The sequence below is a fragment of the Uranotaenia lowii genome, chromosome 2, assembly GCF_029784155.1.
Source record: "Uranotaenia lowii strain MFRU-FL chromosome 2, ASM2978415v1, whole genome shotgun sequence".
Classification (NCBI taxonomy): Eukaryota; Metazoa; Arthropoda; class Insecta; order Diptera; family Culicidae; genus Uranotaenia; species Uranotaenia lowii.
The window spans coordinates 270058827-270082965 of NC_073692.1; the positions used below are offsets into that span (position 1 = coordinate 270058827).

The 24139-nt window shown below is 37.4% G+C and overlaps 6 protein-coding genes and 1 long non-coding RNA gene across 8 annotated transcripts in view; 5 read left to right on the forward strand and 2 right to left on the reverse strand.

The window, feature by feature from the left end:
* Window positions 1-329, forward strand: part of LOC129744179 (exosome complex exonuclease RRP42) — a 27196-nt gene extending 26867 nt beyond the window's left edge. Inside the window, exon 3 of the mRNA XM_055736595.1 lies at window positions 1-329. Coding sequence (XP_055592570.1) covers window positions 1-314 — 314 coding nt within the window. The 3' untranslated portion in view covers window positions 315-329.
* Window positions 330-650: 321 nt separating this feature from the next.
* On the forward strand, window positions 651-2759 carry LOC129744170 (arginine-hydroxylase NDUFAF5, mitochondrial). Its single transcript, XM_055736583.1, has 3 exons — window positions 651-809; window positions 898-1043; window positions 1106-2759. The coding sequence occupies exons 2-3, from the start codon at window positions 919-921 to the stop codon at window positions 1950-1952; spliced, it is 972 nt and encodes a 323-aa protein (XP_055592558.1). The 5' UTR covers window positions 651-809; window positions 898-918; the 3' UTR covers window positions 1953-2759.
* Window positions 1977-5627, reverse strand: LOC129744164 (CDK5 and ABL1 enzyme substrate 2). The gene is made up of 5 exons (XM_055736577.1): window positions 4459-5627; window positions 3588-4323; window positions 3338-3528; window positions 2532-2736; window positions 1977-2473 (listed from the first exon to the last, which is right to left on the reverse strand). Exons 1-5 carry the CDS (start codon window positions 4896-4898, stop codon window positions 2333-2335), a joined length of 1713 nt encoding a protein of 570 aa, XP_055592552.1. The 5' UTR covers window positions 4899-5627; the 3' UTR covers window positions 1977-2332.
* A 1738-nt stretch (window positions 5628-7365) lies between these two features.
* Window positions 7366-7961, forward strand: LOC129742630 (uncharacterized). Its single transcript, XM_055734556.1, has 3 exons — window positions 7366-7426; window positions 7490-7739; window positions 7888-7961. The coding sequence occupies exons 1-3, from the start codon at window positions 7400-7402 to the stop codon at window positions 7959-7961; spliced, it is 351 nt and encodes a 116-aa protein (XP_055590531.1). The 5' UTR covers window positions 7366-7399.
* Window positions 7962-8965: 1004 nt separating this feature from the next.
* Window positions 8966-9465, forward strand: LOC129744180 (uncharacterized). The gene is made up of 3 exons (XR_008736840.1): window positions 8966-9106; window positions 9176-9267; window positions 9326-9465. It is a non-coding gene; the product is annotated as an uncharacterized LOC129744180 (long non-coding RNA).
* Window positions 9466-10795: 1330 nt separating this feature from the next.
* LOC129744167 (flap endonuclease 1) lies at window positions 10796-12267 on the forward strand. The gene is made up of 2 exons (XM_055736581.1): window positions 10796-11053; window positions 11113-12267. The coding sequence occupies exons 1-2, from the start codon at window positions 10972-10974 to the stop codon at window positions 12180-12182; spliced, it is 1152 nt and encodes a 383-aa protein (XP_055592556.1). The 5' UTR covers window positions 10796-10971; the 3' UTR covers window positions 12183-12267.
* On the reverse strand, window positions 11788-15701 carry LOC129744162 (integrator complex subunit 8). 2 transcript variants are annotated; one of them, XM_055736574.1, is made up of 5 exons: window positions 15452-15701; window positions 13979-15376; window positions 12999-13866; window positions 12474-12936; window positions 11788-12408 (listed from the first exon to the last, which is right to left on the reverse strand). In XM_055736574.1, the coding sequence occupies exons 1-5, from the start codon at window positions 15561-15563 to the stop codon at window positions 12289-12291; spliced, it is 2961 nt and encodes a 986-aa protein (XP_055592549.1). In that variant the 5' UTR covers window positions 15564-15701; the 3' UTR covers window positions 11788-12288. The 2 variants fall into 2 exon arrangements, with proteins under 2 accessions (XP_055592549.1, XP_055592548.1); XM_055736573.1 differs by having other exon boundaries at window positions 11789-12408; window positions 13979-15385.
* Between the last annotated feature and the right edge of the window lie 8438 nt (window positions 15702-24139).

The following is a 24139-nucleotide window of genomic DNA, read 5'->3' on the forward strand; positions in this document are numbered from 1 at the left end:
CTGCTCCTCTGTTGGTGACGGTTTGTAAAATCGGAGATCACAGTGTCATCGACCCCTCGGCTGAGGAAGAAGAATGCAGTGCCATCAGTGTTGTCGTTGGGGTTTCTTATAGCAAGGAAGGCGAAGGTTCCATCACATCTATAAGAACATCTGGAGAAGGTTCCTTCCACGCTGATACGTTGAACAAAAGTTTGGATCTTGGAGTAAGTGCCGGTGCTTATCTCAACAATGCACTTATGGCAGCGCTCAAGTCAGACGAGGAGAAAAATACGAAACCTTTGGGCGAGAAAGATATTTTTGGATTTCTTAAATAAAGGTATCTTGTTGAATTCTGTAGTGCGTTATTTCTCCTCTTCCTACTTAACACATTCGTATCAGATTTTCTATCAAAATCCCAAAAACGTACCACCTCTACTCTATACGCGTTACATAATATTTGAATAGTCCCTAAAGCGTGTTTCTATGTTGTTACAAATTTTCCAAACTTAATTCAATGATATTTCCTCTATAGAGTGATTTCTAGAATCCAGAATCATTCATCCACTCGAATTTTGAAAATAGGAGTACATTTGTCCCTTTTTTAAGTTTGAAGTTTTAATCGTGATTTCAGTATCTCCTCTTTAACCTTCATTCGTAAACATTGACGGACTGAGAAGATCAAGACGGATAAATCATTTGAATGTATAAACCAGTGTCCAAGAAATTTTGTGAATTTTGAGCTGTTGATTTTCACAAAAAGTTATTTTTGTCGCCCTTTAAAACTTATAGTGTAAATACTGATTGGTTTTTATTCATTTTCGTGGTAAAAGGTTAATCTTTCATACAAATGATTAACGATTTTTCTATTCCATTTCGCTACTTGAGTAATAAAAACTAATACTCCCGAAAACTTTTCAGACATTCGTGTTCACGAGAAACATGCAGACGTTCCTCAAACCAACATTGAAACTGATCTCTCCGCAAACGCGAAACTTTTGCATACCAGTCGTTAACATATTCGATAGACAAGTTAAACGACTGCAGCGAGAGCGAGCGGCCAAAAGGTGCATATATTTATTTAAAACAAAATGTAGAATTAAAACAAAAATTTGTTACGCAATTACAGAGACGATGTAGCCTTATATGATTATATTAAGGAGGAAATAGGCTTTCGGATATCAGATCGCATCTTCGATATTAAACGACAGTTTAAGAATGCCGTTGATCTAGGAGCTGGACGAGGTTACGTCACCAATAATGTCCTGAATGAAACTGTCGAGAAACTCACAGCGGTCGATATGAGCCCGACCATGCTGTCGCAAATTAAGGGAACGCCTGGTCTAGTTTTCGACGTGCGAGAAATGGATGAGGAAAAGTTTGACTTTGAGGCGCAAAGCTTAGATTTGGTTATATCGAGCTTAAGTATGCACTGGGTGAATGATTTGCCAGCTTGTTTCAAGGCAATCAATAAAGCCTTGGTTCCAGACGGAGTCTTTATAGGAGCAATGTTTGGAGGAGAAACATTGTACGAGCTAAGGTCATCGCTTCAGTTGGCAGAGTTAGAACGAAAAGGTGGACTTGCCCCACACATATCTCCTTTCACTCAAATAAGAGACGTTGGCATGCTACTGAACAGGTCCAATTTCACCATGCTAACGATCGACACGGATGAAATTGTTGTTGGGTTTCCGTCGATGTTTGAGCTGTTATGGGACCTACAAGGGATGGCTGAGAACAACGCTGCCTTCAACAGACCATTGCACTTGAGCAGGGAGACGCTTTTATCAGCAGCTGCCATCTACAAAAATATGTACGGCAAAGACGATGGTGTAACGGCAACGTTTCAGATTATTTATTTTGTTGGATGGAAACCTTGCCCCACACAACCACAGCCACTGGAACGGGGATCAGCCACGGCTTCACTGAAAGATTTGGGGAAGTTGATGGATCCAAAGAATGTGAAAAATGAATAGATATGTATGTTGTCTTATTAGGGAAAAATTTATTTTAAGAATCTTTAAACCAAAAACAAAAAAAAAAAAAAAATAAACGCCACAAGTTTAGAACTCATATTTCTTTGCATTTGTGTCTGGTACCCATTTGAAATGATCTGACTCCATTTACAAAACTTACAGTCTTGAAAATCCGTTAAGAGGAGCCTTAGTTCTCTATTAGCTATCTTACGCGATATCTTACATAATAACCATAAACCGGTACGTTTCGAACGTAGCTGAAAGGAGTCAATGGAACAACAGAAAAAAAGAAAAACAATAATATGCTCAGCATTCAAATGTAATACGAAACGGGCAGAATTTTAAAAAACTATTTCAAAACAAAAAAAGAACAGTCAGATTTAGGACTCGTATAGCAATCGTTGGTAGTGTGGGTGTATTTCACTGGTAGGAACATGCAGGCTAAACTCGAGCGCAACCAGAACTGCAAATTCCGATGCAATCAATTCCTTTCGGTTCAAACGAAACACGCTCTCCGTTTTCTAAAATATAGGAAAAATATGATAAAATTGCCAACCGATATTCAGGATTCACACATACCTCAATCAAGCTTTTTAGCGCCTCGCCCTTGACGTCGTTCAATTTGGCACTCAGTAGCAGACAGGCGCCGGCGCAAAGTTTCCGGTTTTCCTTGTTGATCAAATTCGACAGAATCAGCTTCTCGAAATAGACGTACGCCTGCGAGATGGTCAGAAAGTCGATGCGAGAGTCCAGCTTGTTGATGCGCTTCATTTCCCTTTTGATACTATGACAAATATTTAAGAAATATATTATTAATTGATGTTTTGAAATTTGCTAATGATTTGAATAAGTATAGAATAATATTTTCTCAAATAAACGAGTATTTTGAAGCAATATTAATTGTGAATGAGCAGAATGATTATTTTAGCTGTCGATTTCATTTACATTTCTATATGAACGAATCCTTAAATCCTGAAACAATCCTTAAGAACCCAAAAACGAAAAAATCATACCGGTGAAATAACAAAAAGGCCTCTACCAAGATTCCGTATACAGTAACAATTTGTTGTTTGTGTTTACATTGAATAAATATAATAATTCATTCCTTATCGGGCAGTCACATGGCATAGATGAATGTTTGACTTCTTTGAAATGAACAGGTAACAGACGTTTTTGTTTTTCTCGGCCATGCAAACGATGCTAAGCTAAGACACGCTATGGTTGATGCAGATGAACACTTTACTTTTAATCGTCAAACAGAATCCTAGCACGTTATCAAAGGCAAATCCTTTCTTCTTCGATGTTTCAAGATTTGTGTTGGATGAAACTGTTTGTTTGCCCTATCAATGCCCCTGCTATTACGACCATTATCAACTTGAACTCACCTTCTGAGCTTGCTGAGCGTCAGCTGGATGTGCGGGAACTTTTCACGAAACTTATCGTTGAGTTCCTTCTTGAGGTCCGATGGCCGCACATAATCAATCACGGAAGTCATGTACGAGGTGAAGGTCAATAGCGTACGATGCTTACCGGCAATTAGTTCCGGATCGTCCAAAATATTAGGTGAGTATTGCATCTGAAAGGAATGAACATTACAATCAGAATGGGCAGCGATGGAATAATCTTACGACTTACTCCCGATATCGATGTGTAGCCTTCCTCAAACTCAACATTTTTGCCTCCCTCCACAAAGCTGCTTGTGTTTTGTGACGGACTGGCTGTTGCATTGCGATTTGACTCATAGGCATAATACCTAGCGGCGGCATGATTTTCACAAGACATAAAATTTGTTATTTCGAATCCACCGCGATTACTTTTATCATGTTTCTTCTCACGATGATACTGCCTCGAAGGAATCAGAAGATGGCCATACGATATTTCCTGTCCTGGTTCACCGCCCCTTTCCAGTCCGAGCAAACGAAATGCATCGAACGGATAATCATTTATGGAGGACAACGGTCGTGTACCGGAAGGATTACGACGCCTTCCTTCGCGACGATAGATATCGTTTCGGTTTGATTTGTTCTTGTAGTTGGGCAAGATTGAAAACAGAATAAAAGGCGTTTTGCCTGAGGTCAACACTACCCTATTGTCCCGATAGTTGTGGGTCCGTCTTAGTTCGGGAGGTATGATCTTTATCTCTCGGGCCGACGGGTCGTTGATGTAAACATTGCGTCTTCCCTGAATGAGACTTTCGGTGCTGCTATTGTTTGGCAGATCCCCCGGCCGCTTATCATCACTGCCGATCGCATTGACCAGCAATGCACGCTTCGTACCGGCCAGTCCTGGTCGCAGAGAAGTTGAATTTGCTCGAGCTCGCTTGTCCGCTGTATAATAATACTGTATTCCATCGCTCGGATTCACATTTTCTCTGAAATAAGAGGTTTACACGTTAAATATCAGTAAAAGGAAAATCGACATTTATATGCATAGACCATATTATGTGCTTAGATCGCGAGAACGAACAGATCTGCAATAAATTACTAAACTTCGACGGCAAACTCACCTATCCTTCAGGGGGGTCGAGGCGGTTTTTGGAAAGACCACATTACCCTCATGATCGAGCCGTTGAATCGCATTCCGATCGTTGGCCTTGCCAAACGTGCCAGTTCGGGCTCGCATTCGTCTAAATTGACCATTACTGGACGTTCCGACTGCGCCCTTTAGGTTGGATTCAAAATTCTCAAAGTTTCCGATCGGTAAATTTTCTCCGTCTGTCCCAGGGCCGTCCAGATTGTCCTCGGACAATTCATCAAAGTTGCCACCAGCTGCCACATTATTGTTGTCGATGTTTGCAAGCAATCCAGCTCCGCTAGTCGCTCCGGAACCGTGCAGTGGACCTAGTTTCGTATCTCGGTGTGTACCGTCCAGCGAAATGTTGGACAGGAAGGAGATCGCAGCCAGTCGACGACGAAAACGGGTCCTACTGTTCATAGAATTTGCCATGAATTGGTGAGCAACAATGAATGCACGGACAGTGGTCAACGACACCGGAATCCGTCGATGTTACTTTTGTTCCTCCTCCTTCTCTCCACTAAGCAGCAAAACACACCCGAAGGTCACACTGAATACCACAAACAAAAATCACTACTTTCTTTTTTCAACGACTTAAGAAAATATCATTTATCAGAATCAAGGTACTGGCCAGTCGAGATCCGCTTTCCGTGGTTGCCGTGAAGCAAGTATCAGTTCTTTTTATTAGGAATCATCTTGAAGGTGTCTTCAGTTCTCCGCGTCTTGTAACAAAATTTGATTTAATCTCTAGAGCACTCGTATATTTATTTATTTTTGTATTTCCTTCCTCGCCCTCATCAACTGATAAGGAATAAAAGTTCTCAGCACAAACAATGCAGCATATGACCGTGCACTAAACAGAGCCCCTTATTCACAAGATATCTTATGGCAGGGACCGGAATCTATAGCTCCATAAAATCCAAAGGAATCTCGCGACGATTGCGTATCAAAAGAGCTGACACCGCATGAAATTCGACACCACACAAAAATAAATAAACACCACGGCGACGTTCACGGCTTTCGATTGAAACCGTGAGAAAGTTGTTTAAAGTTGCCTGGAACCAAGCTAGACGACGGTAATTCAGAGTTCCGTAACCTGACCGAACTATATACGGGATGAGGAGACTGACTGTGGAAAATTTTCACTCCGCAGGCGGAAAAACAATATTAAAACAATATTTTGACAACTTTTGTTTGACATTTTGTCGGGGGGATTCGGACAATCAGGTCGAAAATTAAAACTTGTTAAACAGCCAACCACATAATAGTGAACTGTCCTCGCTATGCTACACTAAGAATACACTACGATTTTGATCGTAAATACAACAACCTGCAAGAACTATTCAAAGAAAAGAATCTACAACACTACAAGCTAATAGCTGATTTTGTACGCAAGGCCAAAATTGAGTTATGAGCCAAAGCAAAAAGGAAAACAGGGCATATAGTCTGAGATACTCACACTCATTTGGCGGAACACATCAAATTTGTAAAAATGACCCATTATAAGAGCAAACGCACCAATAAGTGAGTATAAGCGGCCCGGTTTTGCTCATTTCAGCGGACCGGTTTTGGGATACACACTCTTTCGTGCACCGGGCGGTAGCATAATTATTTTTAAATTTAGCATTGCACTGAGAAAACTTTTGAAGAAAATCTAAATTTAAATTAATACGTACCGAGTAAATTTTCGGAGTCGTCAGTTTTTTGCTGAAATTTCGATGAATGTTGGTCTTAAAAGGGCCTGGGGGTGTTGGCAGTTATTTGACGGGATAGCTGCTATCCGTATCGTGACGTCAAAGTCTACATCCTGGTTGAACATGCCATACAGAAGCAGCAAGGCCAAGCAGCTTCGAACACCAGCAATCGGGTCCGATGACGGATGCAGCAAGAACTTCCGAGCAGGATGTTTGCTTCGCTTGGCCTCGTCATCGTATCTATAGGACACCGCTTTCAACCGGTGGTGGTTGTAAAGCGTTGAGTTTTCCTTACGGTGTTTCCAATTCCGTGTCACCCGTTTGCTGGATTGTGATTAAAAACTTATTGAATTGTAGGACGACTTGATTGAATAAAATAAGTTCAGATAAGAATATATTTTCGAATTAAGCTCAATTTTGCTTTCAAAACGCCGGGCACTTATATTTCCTAACAAATGGACCCGAAAAACAAAATTTAACAAACCAAACAATTCAACTAAAATTCAACTTTATTTGTTTATTATATTTATATTAAAATCATACTTTTCTAAAAAATCTTCAACTTCTTTTTCTATCCAACGTGCTGATTGAAATAATTGCTGCTCCGAAAAACTGGGTCCCATTAGTTGCAAACTTATTGGACCTCGTTCCGAAAGCCGAATCGGTAGGGACAGTACTGGAATGCCACCCATATCGGCCGGTTGGATACAAAAATCCTGCACAGCGCACTGGTCTCGATTATTATTACTCCGAGAAACTCCGAGTGACCATTTTTGGTCACAACCCGCATAATTAAAAACAGTTGGGGATATAGTACTAACTATTAACTTAATATATTGGTAGCAGTACCAGTATGAAATATCTTCCAAGTATCATTTCATTATACATGTTCAAAATTTTATTACCTCAATAAATTATGACAGGATCGTATCAGTGACAGTGACAATATGATATATGATTTAGTAAGTATAGTATAATAAGAGAATAAAAATTTGCAACCTTTGAATATTGTCTCTGGACCTTATCCAGGACTCTAACAGTGTACGACAAAGTTTCCTTATAGCTTAAAGATGTCGGAAACACCAATCGAGTGAGCTGCACTAATTGTTTCACTCTGGAGGCTGAAAATAAGAAGCTTAAGGAGCAATTAAAGATCAGTAAGCGGAAGCTGCAGAGGGTGCAGGGGGAAAATTGTCCTTGGACGAGCACGCACTACGATTGTCGAAAGAACTCCAATTGATGAAGGACAAAAATAAGTTTCCTGAGGTAAAACAATTTTATACATCCTTGCAAACATATTTCTTACATTATTTTTGAATCTATTTTCAGGCTTCTTTTTCCGAGCAAGAAGGAATTCCGATGACCGTAGCAGATTTGGATGAACTGAATGGCCGCGCGACAACAGACAGCATGTTTGCTGGGTTGCTCGCTGTTCGCTTGGTCGGTGCAGATAACCTGATAAAGATGAGCGTAACCGGTCAGGCGTGCCATCGGTACGCCAATATGAAAAAAGAAGACGGAACTCGTTTGTACCTAACCCCAAAAAAACTGGACCCCAACGTGTTGCAGTTTATCTGTAGTAAGTTTGATTACTTTATTAAATTTATGTACCCGGGGGATTAACCGATGCATTTTATGTACCCGGGGGATTAACCGATGCATTCGTGGGTCTAACCTAAAATCCAATAGATAAAGTTCTTACATGTATTCAACCTTTCTATTTTCAGACAAAATCGCAGAACGTACTGCCATCCGTGTTGGTTTACAAAACGTACTTACAATTCGGCAACATCAGAAATAAAAAATAAAAACATCAACATTTTAATTTTTTAATTTTATTTTATTTTTTGTGGGAAAGAATTGGAACTATATTGGTTATGGTACAGGGAAGCCCTTTTTAAAAATATTTTACAATATGCGGAACGTATGATTGAGCGTTATTTTTACTACAAACTACTATAAGCAAACTATATCCATTGAAGTTGATGAAATCTATGATTTTGTATTCCAACGTAGCTAGAACATTCAGGTAGATTGTTTTGCTCGCCAAAAGTGGATGATGTTTTAACCGTATCCAATAATGTAGCATGAAATATTTGTTCGAAAAAATCGCTCTTTTTGAATGGTAAACATGCTTAACAGCCCTTTCCCCATATGGTACTTTAACAGATAATCATAATACAGATTGTTAATATGGTCTGTGTTATTGTACATATACTGTTCACTTTACAATAAACGATAACGTTTAGAGACAATATAGAATATTCTCTATATATTGTAATTGATTATGCGGGAAATTACGATGCTTCAAGTTTGTTTATCTGAAATTGAGTGAGAAAGGAAAAAATGTTATCAAAATTCATAGGTAGAAAAAAAGTCAAAAACAGTATAAAATACAAAATAAATAACTCACCATCAGAACCAGCATTTACACTTTCTCGTTCAATTCCTGGAAAACCCCGAAAAAATGTAACGAAATTGCGAATTTAACTGCAGTTATTACAAAAAAAACCATCCACAATTTTAAGCTGATACAATTTTTTTCTTAAAATAAATATCAACAAACATCTACACGCTGCGACATCGTTTGTTTAATTCTGCTCAAAACGGTAGAATTTTTTCAGTGCATGTTTGCTCTCGCCCCTTTCTAGTGAGCAAATTTGGTGATTTTGTCGGTCCCGACGGCATCGGCCCTATTTTGCTCACCTTCATACTAACCCCCGGTGCGGTATGGAAGTGATTAAACTCGTGAGCATTTTCACTTTGCTCGCGATTGCTGCGGATGCCCTAACGAACCGTCGTGATCTGTCAAAAAATGTGTCAATTTTTCGGTTCAATATTACACATGTTTTTAAACAGCCCGAGTACGCTTCAGGAAGTGTAGTTTTAGATGTTATAAAAACTTCAACTGCATGTTTTCATTTGGTAAATTGATGGTGACTCGTGGTAAGTTTCGAAATTTGTATCAAAATATATATTTAATTTTTTTTTAAATATAAATGACCGTTGTTACAGATCCATCTGGAGCCGCAAAGGATGTGGAAAGTCGCTTGGCAGATCGAAGACGGTAATTCTAGTTGGCACTTCGCCATCGGTCGTATTGAAAAGTAAGTTTTTGCAAATAATAAAGGTTTCCGAATAACCGAATAGTTTACATTCTTTCAGCATGTCGATTCCTCAAGAAAATGAACCAGGGTCACAAATCCTAGGCTTATTCTGAACTCAGAGGGAAGTATGGAAAAAGCAGCCAAATTTTTCCGACAATCATTTTTTCCAAAAAAAGATTGTAATGTTTTGTGAAATAAACTAGCAAATTTATTATTTGATTGTTTTCAGTTAATTTTTATTAAGTATTTCTTGCATATGCTATCTTTCTCACTAAAAAAATCGGCTCACATCCCCACCGAGCGCAAGCGTTTGAAATAATGTGTAAATTTGACCCGACGACTTGACGTACAGCCTAAGTATACCTTATAAAGGGTAAAGGGGCTTTACATGAAAAAGGAGTTAACCCAGTCTTTTCCGATAACGGATCAAAACTACACTATAAGGGGTTGCGCCAAATGGGTGTGCTGCTCTTTCCCCCTTGGGATGAGCCCAGAAAGCGAATCCAAATCAGTAGAAAGAAGAAGAAGAAGAAGTTAAACCCGTTGGATCAGCGAAACATCGAGTTAAACATTTTAGGTGTGTTCAACAGAACTCAATCGAAATCAATTGAAATGGATTGACAGTTGATCAGCTGTTTTTCCAATTGACTTCGATCGATTTCTATCAGGCTGCTGAATGAACAGCCAGACACTAATACTAACGCGCTGTGTTTATTTTGTCGTTTTCTTATCCAGCTGTACACTATGAGGTTTCGGGATTGACTTTCTTATAAAAAAAAGCCAAATCGGAATGGTCTTTAATTTTTTTTCAATTAATTTTTCGATTCCCGAGGCGTCTCCCCAGGATTTGAAAAAAAAACTGAATTTTTGTTTCGTCCCCACCAAAAGGAAAATAAAAAACGACGTATAAAGTTTTTTTTTTTTATAAAGCTCGCGTTTTATTATATATTTTATTTCTTAAATCAATTTTGTTTATTTTCCGGTTAGCATAACAAAAAAACTTTGCTAAAGTCGTTTTTTTCACTCCACGGGCGGGAGCACCGTATGTTTGATGACGGTTAATATTTAGTCCACTTAAATCGACATTTGCTTCGGCGCAGCAACTACACTGAAAGATGCTATTAAATACTGCATCTCTGACACAGCACCACCGACACCACATCGTCCGACACCACTTTCACTGGCAAAGCACCACCGTCTCAGAATACGTCTGGCACAACAGACAACAACACCGACGCAGCATGATTGGCACAGCACCACCGACACAGCATATTTGACACAGCAGCACCGACCAGCACAGCATCACCGACACCGACTTAGCACGACTAGAACAGCACCACCGACTCAGTACACAACAGAGGACACCGCACCGAATGACCACTTGCAAACTTGAAAACCAAACCGAATCAGCTGTTTTTTGAAAAGGAGAAAAAAATAACTTATTCAATCAGTTGAAAAAATACTTTATTGGCACCGCTGTTTCATAGCTGATGCTAACGCGCATAAAAATGTTTTTTTTTGGCGGAAAAGTGACGGCGGTTCTCGCATCATTATCGTTCATTTCCTTCGGTACTTTCATGGTTTCCAGCATTTTCTTGTATTTTGTTGGCATTCCTTGGAGAAAATCGTCTAGTATTTGTTGTATTTAAAGTTTTGTTAATAAATCATCGTTGAAGTCTCATTTAGAGTTGAAAGTTCCTCATCATGGGAATTAAGGGACTTTCCCAGTTGATTGCCGATATAGCACCCTTTGCAGTTAAGGAAGGCGAAATCAAAAACTTCTTTGGTAAGAATTTAATTTAATTTAATTAACTTTGTTGGTAAATTTCTAATTTTTTATCGTAGGTCGCAAGGTGGCGATTGATGCATCTATGTGCTTGTATCAGTTCCTCATCGCAGTTCGGGCTGAAGGAGCTCAGCTGACTTCGGTAGATGGAGAAACGACATCTCATCTTATGGGCACATTTTATCGTACTATCCGTTTGCTCGAAAATGGAATAAAGCCGGTTTACGTTTTTGATGGTAAACCGCCAGATCTTAAATCTGGAGAGCTGAGCAAACGTGCGGAAAAGCGCGAGGAAGCTCAAAAGGCTCTGGACAAGGCCACGGAAGCTGGAGCGACCGAAGACATTGACAAGTTTAATCGACGTCTGGTGAAGGTAACCAAACAGCATGCTGCGGAAGCTAAGGAGCTACTAAAGCTCATGGGTGTGCCTTATGTGGACGCTCCCTGCGAAGCCGAAGCCCAATGTGCGGCACTGGTCAAAGCTGGAAAAGTTTATGCCACAGCTACTGAAGATATGGATGCTTTGACCTTCGGATCAAGTATTCTTTTGCGTCACCTAACATTTAGCGAAGCACGTAAAATGCCTGTCCAAGAATTCAACTATGAAAAAGTCATCAAAGGATTTGAGCTCAGTACTGATGAATTCATTGATCTGTGTATTTTGTTAGGTTGTGATTATTGCGATACAATCAGAGGAATAGGGCCAAAAAAGGCTATTGAATTGATCAATAAGTATCGTTCGATTGAAGATATCCTTGATAATCTCGACACCAAGAAATATATCGTCCCAGAAAACTGGAACTACAAACAAGCACGGGAGCTTTTCAAACGTCCAGAAGTAACAGAACCGGAATCATTGGAATTAAAATGGACCGAACCAGATGAGGAAGGCCTTGTTAAGTTTCTGTGTGGGGATCGCCAGTTTAACGAAGATCGAATCAGAGCTGGAGCTAAGAAAATACTCAAAACTAAATCAACTGCTACACAAGGACGTCTTGACTCTTTCTTCAAGGTACTTCCATCATCACCATCTCCTTCGATGAAACGCAAACCAGATGATAAAAAATCTACACCAGCTTCGAAGAAAGCCAAAACAGCTGGAGGCAAACCTGGTCGGAAACCAAAGTAATCAGACGGGTTATTAAAAAGTCTTCTTTACTTAACCCAAAATTATCGATTGTATTTTTATTCCAATAAACGTTGATTGATTCAGATTTATCTGTTGTTTCGCACCTTTACAACATGTACTGTCTCGCCAAGGATCTTAAGAAGCGCGTTTTTCGAACTGCAGCTGCCTCTCGTCTTATTTCCTCGTTATTGTTAGCATTCAACTCCAGTTGTCCCAAGTATGAAATCTGAAAATCGTAAAAATATATTCAATCTCACTTGTCATTTGAAAAGTAACCGTTAAAAAACTTACAGCCTGCAGCCTTCGTTTATGTTCGCCCTTCTTAAAGTGCCAGTTGACGATAAACTCCAAAAGTGTCGGATCCCAAATGCAGCTGTAGTATGAATCCATGGCATCGGTAAAACTGGATGACTTTTCGATAACGCTTTTGAATGCCAGTCCGTAATCGGTTTCATCCAAAAATTGACAGAGAACGGCCGCCTGCATATAACATCCTAAACTTGTACAACATTTGATCATACGCCTAATAATGAACTCATCCATCAGAGGCCGCTGAAGGCTGATCGTACAATACTCAGAACCAGAAATCAATGCTGTTACATAGTATCGCATCGCTGCTTCATGATTGCCGTTTGAAAACTCCAAATCACCTTTAAGCTTGATCCAGGGAATGTTATTCGGATAGTACTTCAGGGCTTGTTGCAACAGATTGTTGAGTGTTTCCTGTATCATTTTGTGATTATACATGGCAGAACTGAAATCAAATGTCAAATATTAGAAACGAAACGTTCTATTTAGGTTATCCGAATGACTCACTTCTTAATGCTCACTGGCCAGAGAAACATATATTCGGCGTTCAGATCTAAATTGGATTCATATTTAATGATATTGTACATTTTGGCCAGCAATGAAAGAACGATTGATAGCACCAAAGGGTCTCGAAGTTTCTGTAGAAATAGCTGTAACATGGTTACATTATCTGTTGAGTGACGCTGTCTAGTGTTTTGATTGATAAATATTGGAAGTATCAAATCCCACGCTTCTTGGCTTGTTTTTTCTGTGCCTTTGAATTTATCTATATCAAGATAAGCCTGAGCAATGGCAGCACTCAATTCCAATGCCGGATAGCGTTTGTCAGGATTCAACAAGCTGTTCCAGTCGTTGAAGTTCAACAAAATCGCCGCACAATGTTCAAGAATTTTAGGTCTAGGAGCAATATCGTTGCTAGTACTGGAATTGAGACACTGTTTGCAATTACGCACAAATTGAGCTTGATCAGTTGGTTTTTTGGGCCACTCCTCTAAGACCTGTTGTATTTGTATCAGTAGTCCTTCCCAGGCCGCCATTTTGCCCAGAACTAACACCAGGGGATTGTTGGCCAAATCCGAGCGAGTAGTTTCACTCTTTAGGCAAGTCAGAAGAGCTATGGCTGCTGAGTAATCTTTTTTGGCAGCGAGTTCTCGAGATTTGCCAACGAGGATGTACGCAAAGTCCTGTAGGAAACCACGTTGAAGCGACATCAGAAGCTGCTTGATGGGTAAAGGAATGGACCAACTAGGGTTTATGCTCCACAGAGGCTTTGTTGGGTTTGTTCCTGCAAGCTTGACAAGAATTTTTCTAACGCCACTCGCGTGAGTACAGGTTATCAGTTGTCGCTCGAAAGTGCCTACATCCAATCGCAGCACTAGTAGTTCAACATATGCGTAGAAAAATAGAATGGAAAAAACAATAAATAAATGGATTTTTTGTAGTTTCCTATTTTAATGCTGTGGATAATACATATAGACACAACTTACTTTTCGATTCACAAACATTCCAATCTGCCTGAACGCCGATGCCGGAGAACTGAATGTCATCCTTAACTTTTTGCCTCTTGAGGTCGTCAAACTCTTGGGGGGAAACAAGTTTTGGATAGCTTTTCAGCATAGCCTCTACGCCCGTGGAATTGTTAAGTAGCGTGATTACTTGTATGAAGTATTTTTTCAACAAATCTCGATCGGTCAGGCAAAGTTCGTCATACAACTCATCTCCGTACTGCAGCATAAGTTCCAGCAGCTTTAGTTCTTGTGATTTATACTTTTGAAGGGCGGCATTTGAACCAAGAATGTTATCACCATCAAGGACGTGTCTTATAACATTCAATGCCACAACAGCTAGTTCAAGTTCCCTTTGATCGTTGGTGCTAATTTCTGGGCTTCCCATAGACACGAAACCTTCGACATTTAGTTCTAGAATTTTTCTCTGAGTCATAGGTATCTCCCGTCGAATGTTATCTTCCTTTAAAATAGGAACAACATCAGAGTAATGATTAAGGACTGACTCATTAAGTCTTTCCAGTAATCCATCAGGTTCACCGGAAACTCCACAAGCCATCATGCATCCTCTGATTTGCTCTTCTTCAACAGTGCAGAAAATGTACGCATTCAGATTTTTCCTACAGTATTCCTGCTTCAACTGGTCTAAATTTTCCTTGCAATTAACAATGTTCTGTTTAGCGAGCTCATATTTTTGCATGTACAAATAATACATACAGAGATCGTAATGGATTTGAACGGCCAGTTCCGCTTTCGATATTGGTAAAGCCGATTCGAACCTTTGCTGTCCACTGTCTGCATGCGCATCTAGAGCTACAAACGAGTCAAAGGTCAACACCCTAAAAGGTTCCGGGTCCAGTAATATGCGATTGAGATATTCAATGCTAGTGTTGATAAATGGTTCTGGTACGTTTATCAAAGCTTCTTCCCTCATGGAGTTGGCATCCACTCCTCCTGGACCAATTCCGTATGGCTTATTCATTCGATTTCCTAAAGAACCTCGTATAACCTGTGCACGTAAAACCCACCGATGGTACAAAGCGAGAGCAAAGTTTAAGCAATGTTTGGATCCTTCTGGTCCCACAATCGGGCTCTCGTGAACCAATGAAAGCGGTAAATGTACTGTCTTACCAGCTGCAATGCTGCAAAGATCACTTAATAATTGTACCTGGCGTTGTGCAGGGAGATTTTTCTCCAGTACATCCAGATCCCATCGAAGATATGCCGCAACCTTCAGAGCGAGTACTTTCAATGCCAGATGCTTTTTACTGTACTTGAGGCCATCATTTTTGTTCATACTGTCCGTTTCTGGTGAGTTGAGATCGTTCGGATTTTGGTTTTCCGGAGCTATTGATAGAAACTGGGCTATTAACTCCGTCGCTGAAGGTACTGGAATAAAAACGGAGCGACCGGTAATTTTCAGTGCAGATTAAAAACAAATTTCAAGTTTCTTACTCGGAATCGGTTTAGACAGGTGTTTTATCAGCAAATTTGGTTTCAATAAGAACTCAAACCAAAGAATCGTTTCGTCTGACAACGGGGCGGATTTCTGCCGTAACACGTCCATTGCAGTGTATTATAAAAATTTTATTCGGTATAATTAATTAATATATTAAAAACAATCACGGAAATACGTTTTTGCTCTTTCAGACTTATCATGAATTTCTCAACTCTTCCTAAAAGAAGAAGAAGAAGCACTACTGAAAACTTCAAACATGGAAACTGAAATAAATCTTTAGAACAGTTTTATATGCGCACGCTCCTTTTTTCAAACTCAAAATTAAGTAGTTTTGGTTCAAAACAGCACTTCAGTGGCAGCACTCAACTTTGAGTTCGACTGGGCAATCGCAAAACTAAGTTCAGATAGGCATACTCAATACTAAGTTCGGCAGCCGAACTTGAATTTATCCTTTTTTTTTGAGGGTAGCTTATTTTCAGGGAATTAAAGGATGATTAAAATTTGTTGTACCCAGATGTTACTGTCCCGGTACATTGCATTGCAATTACAGATAAGCGTTGGAAAGTTCTGACACTCCCGGTCAAAAAAACTCCCGGATGTTACTTCCTACGGGAAGTAAACAACACCCGGAAGTTTCCGGACATTCCAAGCCGCTCACCGTATAATGACAATGACGGACAGAATTTTACGCTGACAAGGTGAACATGCATTCCTTCATAGTCTTCCGGTAATTGTTCCGGAACGACAAAATTTTGCGACGTGTTCGGTGGTTGCTGTTCCGGTTCAAACTGAAGTCGCTAAATGTTTTCAGTCCAGAGCAGGGTTGCCAACATATATTTTCAAAAATCAGGGAACTGGATGAAATAAAAATCAGGCAAAATCAGGCTACATAAGTAACCGAAATTCCCTTAAAAGTGATGACCTTTTTTTTTTTTGGTCATCACTCTACATTTTTACTGTGTTGTGGGCCTACTTGGTTGCATAATTCTACTGAATCATTCCCTTTTTAAGATATGAATTAATGGGAATCTTTCGATTGGTTTCATTCAGCCACATTTTCGCTTTTTAACTTCAGCAATGGTACCTAATTTAGTTCCTTACTACCCTTTTTTCATCACATTCGCAAAAATCAGGCAAAATCAGGCATTTTTTGAAAAATCAGGGAAATTCAATGGCTTTTCAGGTTGTCAGGCAGAGCCTCGAAAAATCAGGCAATCCCTGAAAAATCAGGCATATTGGCATCTCTGGTCCAGAGAGTTCAATTTTAAGTTCATACACTCAGAAAAATACTATTATGTATGCCATAAGATTCTCTTATGAAGTGGCGCCATAAGAAAAATTAATGAAATTCATAAGATTGTCTTATGACGCGAATGAATTCTGAAGATGAACGCCTACTTCAATGAGAGGTTGTTGCTTTTCATAAGAGATTCTTATGGAAACAGTAAATCACTTTCTAATAAGAAAAATTCTAGATTTTTCATGCTGAAAACATTCACTTTATTGTTTGCCAATTTTTTTTTTTAAATTGAATCATTCATGGTCACCATCAGCAGCGCATCAACAGACGGCTCCATCAAATTTATTTTTGCCGCATCTTAATCTTCGACCTTTCGTTTTTTGCCGATCAGCTTGCTGAAAAGTAAACAAATAATGTATATTAGTTTACTAATATTAAACGATCTCACCAAACACATCAAATCGAACTTACCATTCCGGAGATAACAATAACATTTAAAATTGAAGGGAAACTAGAATAACTATGAACTGGCGATTGCTTCGTACTGTTAGATGATGAAAAAAAAACTGATTCCATGAATGAATGTGTTCATTATTTTTTTCACAAAGCCGTTTCTTCTACTTTTCATAAGAACATCGTATGAAAATTGAAAGAATTTCATAAGACTCTTATGAAACATTATTTTGCACACTAAAAAGCGGTTCATAAGATGCATCTTATGAAAATTATAATAAGAATTTGCCTGAGTGTATGGATGAACTCAGCTTTGCTCGCTCGCCGAAGGAAAAAAAGGGATCAATTTTGAGTTCCCAGTTCGAGCTCCGTTTTGAACCATCGCAATGTGTATTTTCAATCATTCAAATCTCTACTATATTCCACCGTGTGGTATCCTGACAAACGGGGTAAACTGCAAGAGCATAAGAGAATATAAAAAGGAAGCTTAGTCGAGAGCAGGGCTCAGTCTCGATAGGACCAGCAAGCTGTATAGATGGGAATATCACACACCGATGTCCCCGCTAATTTCAAATGGAAATGGTTCCGCTTATCATAAAAAATAATTACAAAAAATGGGGTGTTGCGAAAATGTGCACTTTTCTATGGACGAGCTTTCCAAAACCAATGAAATACACGTGGCTTATGTTACAACTTTGTTTCAAAGTCAGCGAACCATGTTATCCAATCTATAACATGTCAAGTTCAAAAAAATATATTTTCAGTAGATTTTTTTTACTTTGACTGTAACTCCTGAGGGTGATGTGATAGGACTTTGACATAATCAACAAACTTATGTATTTTAATCAGATTAACAACTTTGTCGAAGACATCAAAGCCCTAATTTGAAAAACAAAAAAGTTAGCATTTTTATCTCGCTATCGGTGGATCCCTCGGCAAAAATTTTGATACTAGAATGTGCTCCATGTAAAACTGAACAATGTTGCTCAAGACATCAAATGTCTATCTCTTCATCCCTGGGCGCTATTAATTTCGTACAGCCAGATTGATGTTCTGCACCACTGCGTATTGGTAATTATGAATTTCGGAAGGTTACTTAAGCAAAATATTCAAAATAGATTTATGTATATCTATATACCATGTCCTCATGTCAATGCAGGTAAACCCTTCTTCGTGTTCTCCAACTCGTCGGTGTTTGTAGCCCAGACCACGACAACTCTTCTGTATAGTTTGATTTGTCTATGTAGCAAGAAAATCGTGGAATCCCGGATTCGCATCGTCCACTTTTGATTCCAAGAATTTTTTATGCTAAATGATGAAAACGATGAATACGCTATAAATTGTTTACTGTATCAAGACGTTGCTTTTCCATCACCTTTGTCTGGGTCCCCTCACTTTGCTCGATAGTAGGCAATGAGAGGGCAGATTCCCTTACAAAGGTGGAAGGAAAGGCGCACTTTTACCAGCGTAAAACCGTATTTAACGAATTCTACTTCTTGGCTCGGAGAAACTCTCTTGTCGACTGGCAGCGCAGATGGGACGAGGATGAGTTGGGTACACTCGACTAACCCAAAGGTAAGCCTCAAACCCTGGTTTAATAGATTGAACCTGAGTCGGGATTTTATTCGTATATTTTCCCGACTCATGTCCAATCATTATTTCTTGAATGCGGTAGGGCTGGCAGCAATTTTTGAGGTTGCGGCCTAGGGTTCCATGACATCGAGAATATTGTTTGGTCGTGTGAGGACCACCTTGTCGCCAGAGCGAACTTCATAATTCCCTTCAGACTCGAGGAAAACCACCCGACGTTCCAGTGAGGGATGTGTTAGCTGTGATGGAGTTTGACAACATGTTTGATTTTTTTTTTCCGAAAAGCTATTGACTTTCCGTTTGTTATTCTTTTTATTTTCATATTTCCCTATCTATTTCCTGTTCTCTTCAAAAAGTGATATTCTAAACCTATAAGCAAACAATTCACACAAAACGAGTTTGGCACCTTAAAGCCTCAAGGTATGATCCGTTACAAATAAAGAATTTACAATTTACAAAGTACACTTTTCTGCGCATTTTCGGCACAGAGATTTGCCTAATAGGCATTAAATTTTTTCAACCTCTTCCAAGCTTTGATTAATTAGGGACCTAGCATATTTGAGTATGTATTTGCTGGTTGTTTTGTGTAAAATATAATGAATGGCCAAGATTCCGTTCCTGTGGAATAAAAACAACAATTTTCCATACCAAAACTTTGGTTTTATCTGTTTTTAAAAGCCTAAAAGAGTAATCTTGTATGTACCCTTCACTACCTTCTCCTACCTATCTATACTAACCAATGATACTTTAAGTTCAATCTTATGAAGGTTTTACTTCGTTGTCAGATTTTGCCAGCAGAAATTCCTTTAAAACACTTTAAAGTGGCTCAAAAATAATCACTCAGAGGAAATCTTATTATAAATTTCATAAGATACATCTTATGAACCACTTTTTTGCGTCCAAACTAATTTTTCATAAGAGTCTTATGAAATTCTTTCAATTTTCATACGATGTTCTTATGAAAAATAGAAGAAACGGCATTGTGAAAAAATGATGAACACATTCATTCATAGCATCAGTTTTTTTTCATCATCTAACAGTACGAAGCAATCGCCAGTTCATAGTTATTATAGTTTTCCTTCAATGTTAAATGTTATTGTTATCTCCGGAATGGTAAGTTCGATTTGATGTTTTTGGTGTGAACGTTGAATATATTAGTAAACTAAAATACATTATTTGTTTACTTTTCAGCAAACTGATCGGCAAAAAACGAAAGGTCGAAGATTAAGATGCGGCAAAAAAAAAAACTTTGATGGAGCCGTCTGTTGATGCGCTGCTGATGGTGACCATGAAGAATTCAATTTTAAACAAATTTGGCAAACAATAAAGTGAATGTTTTCAGCATGAAATATCGAGAAATTTTCTTATTAGAAAGTGATTTACTGTTTCCATAAGAATTTCTTATGAAAAGCAACAACCTCTCATTGAAGTAGGCGTTCATCTTCAGAATTCATTCGCGTCATAAGACAATCTTATGAATTTCATTAATTTTTCTTATGGCGCCACTTTATAAGAGAATCTTATGGCATACATAATAGTATTTTTCTGAGTGATCAAGTTTGGATAATTTAAACTGATTAATATCTTGTCTGGAAAAAAGTGTGCGCCGGTCGATGGGTGATACCAAGAAAAAAGTAGAAATTTTTCTTACAAAAAATTATAAATAATTTTTTTAAAGTTTGTTCATGAATTATCATACACTCAGAAAAATACTATTATGTATGCCATAAGATTCTCTTATGAAGTGGCGCCATAAGAAAAATTAATGAAATTCATAAGATTGTCTTATGACGCGAATGAATTCTGAAGATGAACGCCTACTTCAATGAGAGGTTGTTGCTTTTCATAAGAGATTCTTATGGAAACAGTAAATCACTTTCTAATAAGAAAAATTCTAGATTTTTCATGCTGAAAACATTCACTTTATTGTTTGCCAAATTTTTTTTTTAAATTAAATCATTCATGGTCACCATCAGCAGCGCATCAACAGACGGCTCCATCAAATTTATTTTTGCCGCATCTTAATCTTCGACCTTTCGTTTTTTGCCGATCAGCTTGCTGAAAAGTAAACAAATAATGTATATTAGTTTACTAATATTAAACGATCTCACCAAACACATCAAATCGAACTTACCATTCCGGAGATAACAATAACATTTAAAATTGAAGGGAAACTAGAATAACTATGAACTGGCGATTGCTTCGTACTGTTAGATGATGAAAAAAAAACTGATTCCATGAATGAATGTGTTCATTATTTTTTTCACAAAGCCGTTTCTTCTACTTTTCATAAGAACATCGTATGAAAATTGAAAGAATTTCATAAGACTCTTATGAAACATTATTTTGCACACTAAAAAGCGGTTCATAAGATGCATCTTATGAAAATTATAATAAGAATTTGCCTGAGTGTAAGATTACCTTAATTTCCTGCATAGAAAGTATTTCGATCAAACGAATGGTTTTTGAGATACATGCATTCGTACACTCAGAGGAAATCTTATTATAAAATTCATAAGATACATCTTATGAACCACTTTTTGCGTCCAAACTAATTTTTCATAAGAGTCTTATGAAATTCTTTCAATTTTCATACGATGTTCTTATGTAAAATAGAAGAAACGGCATTGTGAAAAAATGATGAACACATTCATTCATAGCATCAGTTTTTTTTTCATCATCTAACAGTACGAAGCAATCGCCAGTTCATAGTTATTATAGTTTTCCTTCAATGTTAAATGTTATTGTTATCTCCGGGATGGTAAGTTCGATTTGATGTTTTTGGTGTGAACGTTGAATATATTAGGAAACTAAAATACATTATTTGTTTACTTTTCAGCAAGCTGATCGGCAAAAAACGAAAGGTCAAAGATTAAGATGCGGCAAAAAAAAAATTTATAGAGCCGTCTGTTGATGCGCTGCTGATGGTGACCATGAAGGATTTAATTTTAAACAAATTTGGCAAACAATAAAGTGAATGTTTTCAGCATGAAATATCGAGATTTTTTCTTATTAGAAAGTGATTTACTGTTTCCATAAGAATCTAGGGGTGAAAAAAACTATCATTTGAGTGAGCGGAAGGAGAAGGGAGAGGTTGCGGGGGAAGGGGGGTGGGGTGGTAGGGCTATCCTTTCATAAAACAACCAGCAAATCTATAATAACCACTGCGGAAAAATGTTGATATTTTTTTTATTTGTAGGTACATATATCTGGTATTTTAGCATTGTCACTTTAAGAGCTCTTTTAAAAATTTCTCGTTATAAATGAAATTTTTCCAATGAAAATAATACACACGTTGTTGAGAGATGACACGTAGAAAAAATATTCAAGTTATTTTAATTTTTTTCCTCAGCTTCTAAATATTAGCGATCTGGTATTCTATAATTTATCGGAAGTATTTTACTTTTCACCGATAAGCCCGATAAACAAATTAACAAACATAACTAACGGGCATTGAATTCGTCATTGGGGTATTTTACTGAATCGTGATTTGGAAATTTAGTATTATAATTTTCAAATTTGGAAACACAATATATAAAATCAAGACTTTAAATATAAATTAAGTAGAAAAAAACGATTATCAAAATCAGTTTCTAAATTCTGGAACTGAATTTTATTTGATTTGCTCTTTAATTTAAAGTTTTCATTCAAAATTTTCAATTTAAATTGTATAACAACAAATAAATTATAAATAAAAGTGATATATCTTTGTTCACCTTCACATAACTACCAATTTTTTAAACAATTTTGAATTATAAAGCAAATTATGTAATGAAGGGTTAATTCTGATTGTTAATATTCTTCTTTAACAGTCTCAATAATTAGCAATTGAAATAGCCAAGCTTTGAGATTAAGAATATCAAACCTTAAGCTAAATTTTAAATTAAAATTTCAATATTATTGTGTAGATGAGCTGAAAGGAGTATCGGTGACATAATTGGTGTAGATCTTGAAAGTGAGTGTTGTGTAGAGAGTATTAGTAGGATAATGAAAATAAAAAGATCTTACTGTAATATGTATGACATGATTTATGGTCCACTCCATATCATTCGAATGTGTGATACTCTCTCGTAATAGAATAGTGCTTTGAATGTTCAATACTCACAATTAAATACGTATGTGTTCGTATGTTTCTTTAGGACATCGAGAGATGTAAGTATAACAGTTTTTGAAGAGCGAGAAAATATATATCGAAGAGAGAGATTGAGAGATTTAGTAAGGCCGATTGGAATCAGGCCTCAGTTCGTTAAGAGATGTTAACAAGGATAGTCGATTCTCGTTTCATTTTCTGAAGGAGAAAAAACGATCGGTTACGACATGTTGGTTAAAAATCACTAAAAGATCTTCTGACTGTTTTGCATGATAGAATGCCTTGTTACCGAAAAAATAGTGGAATGATAAGGAGATACTTTTAATTCACAAGGGAAAAATTAAAACCGTGGCAAACTGATTTTGAAAGCTTTTTGCGTCTCAACCTCAATTTTTTTGTCTGTTTTTTCCCTTCTAATTTTCTGGCATTGAGTAATTTTAAAACTAAGCTGTTCATAGTGAAATCAATCAATGATAATTGATGAAGAAACTAACCTGAACAACAAAAAATATGTTAAATCTTTACATTATCCTTTATTCATTCAATGATGCAGGTCAGACGGAAGAATGCTAAAAAGTAACAAATTCCCGGAAAAAAAATCCAGATTTCGTCTAGATAATCTTCGTATTTTACAAATTGATTACTTCTATAATTTTTTCTCATGGTAAATTACTCACAGTCTTTATGAAAATTGATCATTAAGTTAATATCTTTTTTCTAAATTTTTTTTTTATATTTTACACTTTTGCTGAAAAGAGCACAAATTTCTCCAATGACCCTTGTATTTTCAAAATTTATACAGGAAAAAGGAGCTGATAAAATAATTAAAATTTGCATTTAGAGCTCCTAAATAAGTTGAAATCAGTTTTCAAATTTTTTGCACTTCGGAAAATGTAAATTTAGTTTTCTTGTATTATAGTTTTGAATGTAGATTTTGGGTTCTAGAGATGAATTTGAATCTCTATCTCCAACACCAATTCCTGAAACAGCTGATATACACACAAAATTTTCGAGGTCGGAAATTAGCAAAATTTTGCTCAAATTTGACCAGCTAAAAAGTTAGCAATGAAATTAGCAATTTTTTGTAACTAAAATTTTAGCAAAATAGTGGAAAAGTGTCCGGACTAAATTTTTACTAATTTTTCAGCATATAAAATTATTTTTGCTAAAATTTAAGCAAAAATTTATTTACCCCCAAAAATTACTAGAATTTTAGTTAATTTTAAATTTCGAATAATCCGCTGTGATTCTGTTCAAAAATGAATGTATGTATAATGGCATTTCGATTATTTTCATTTTATTTTATATTTT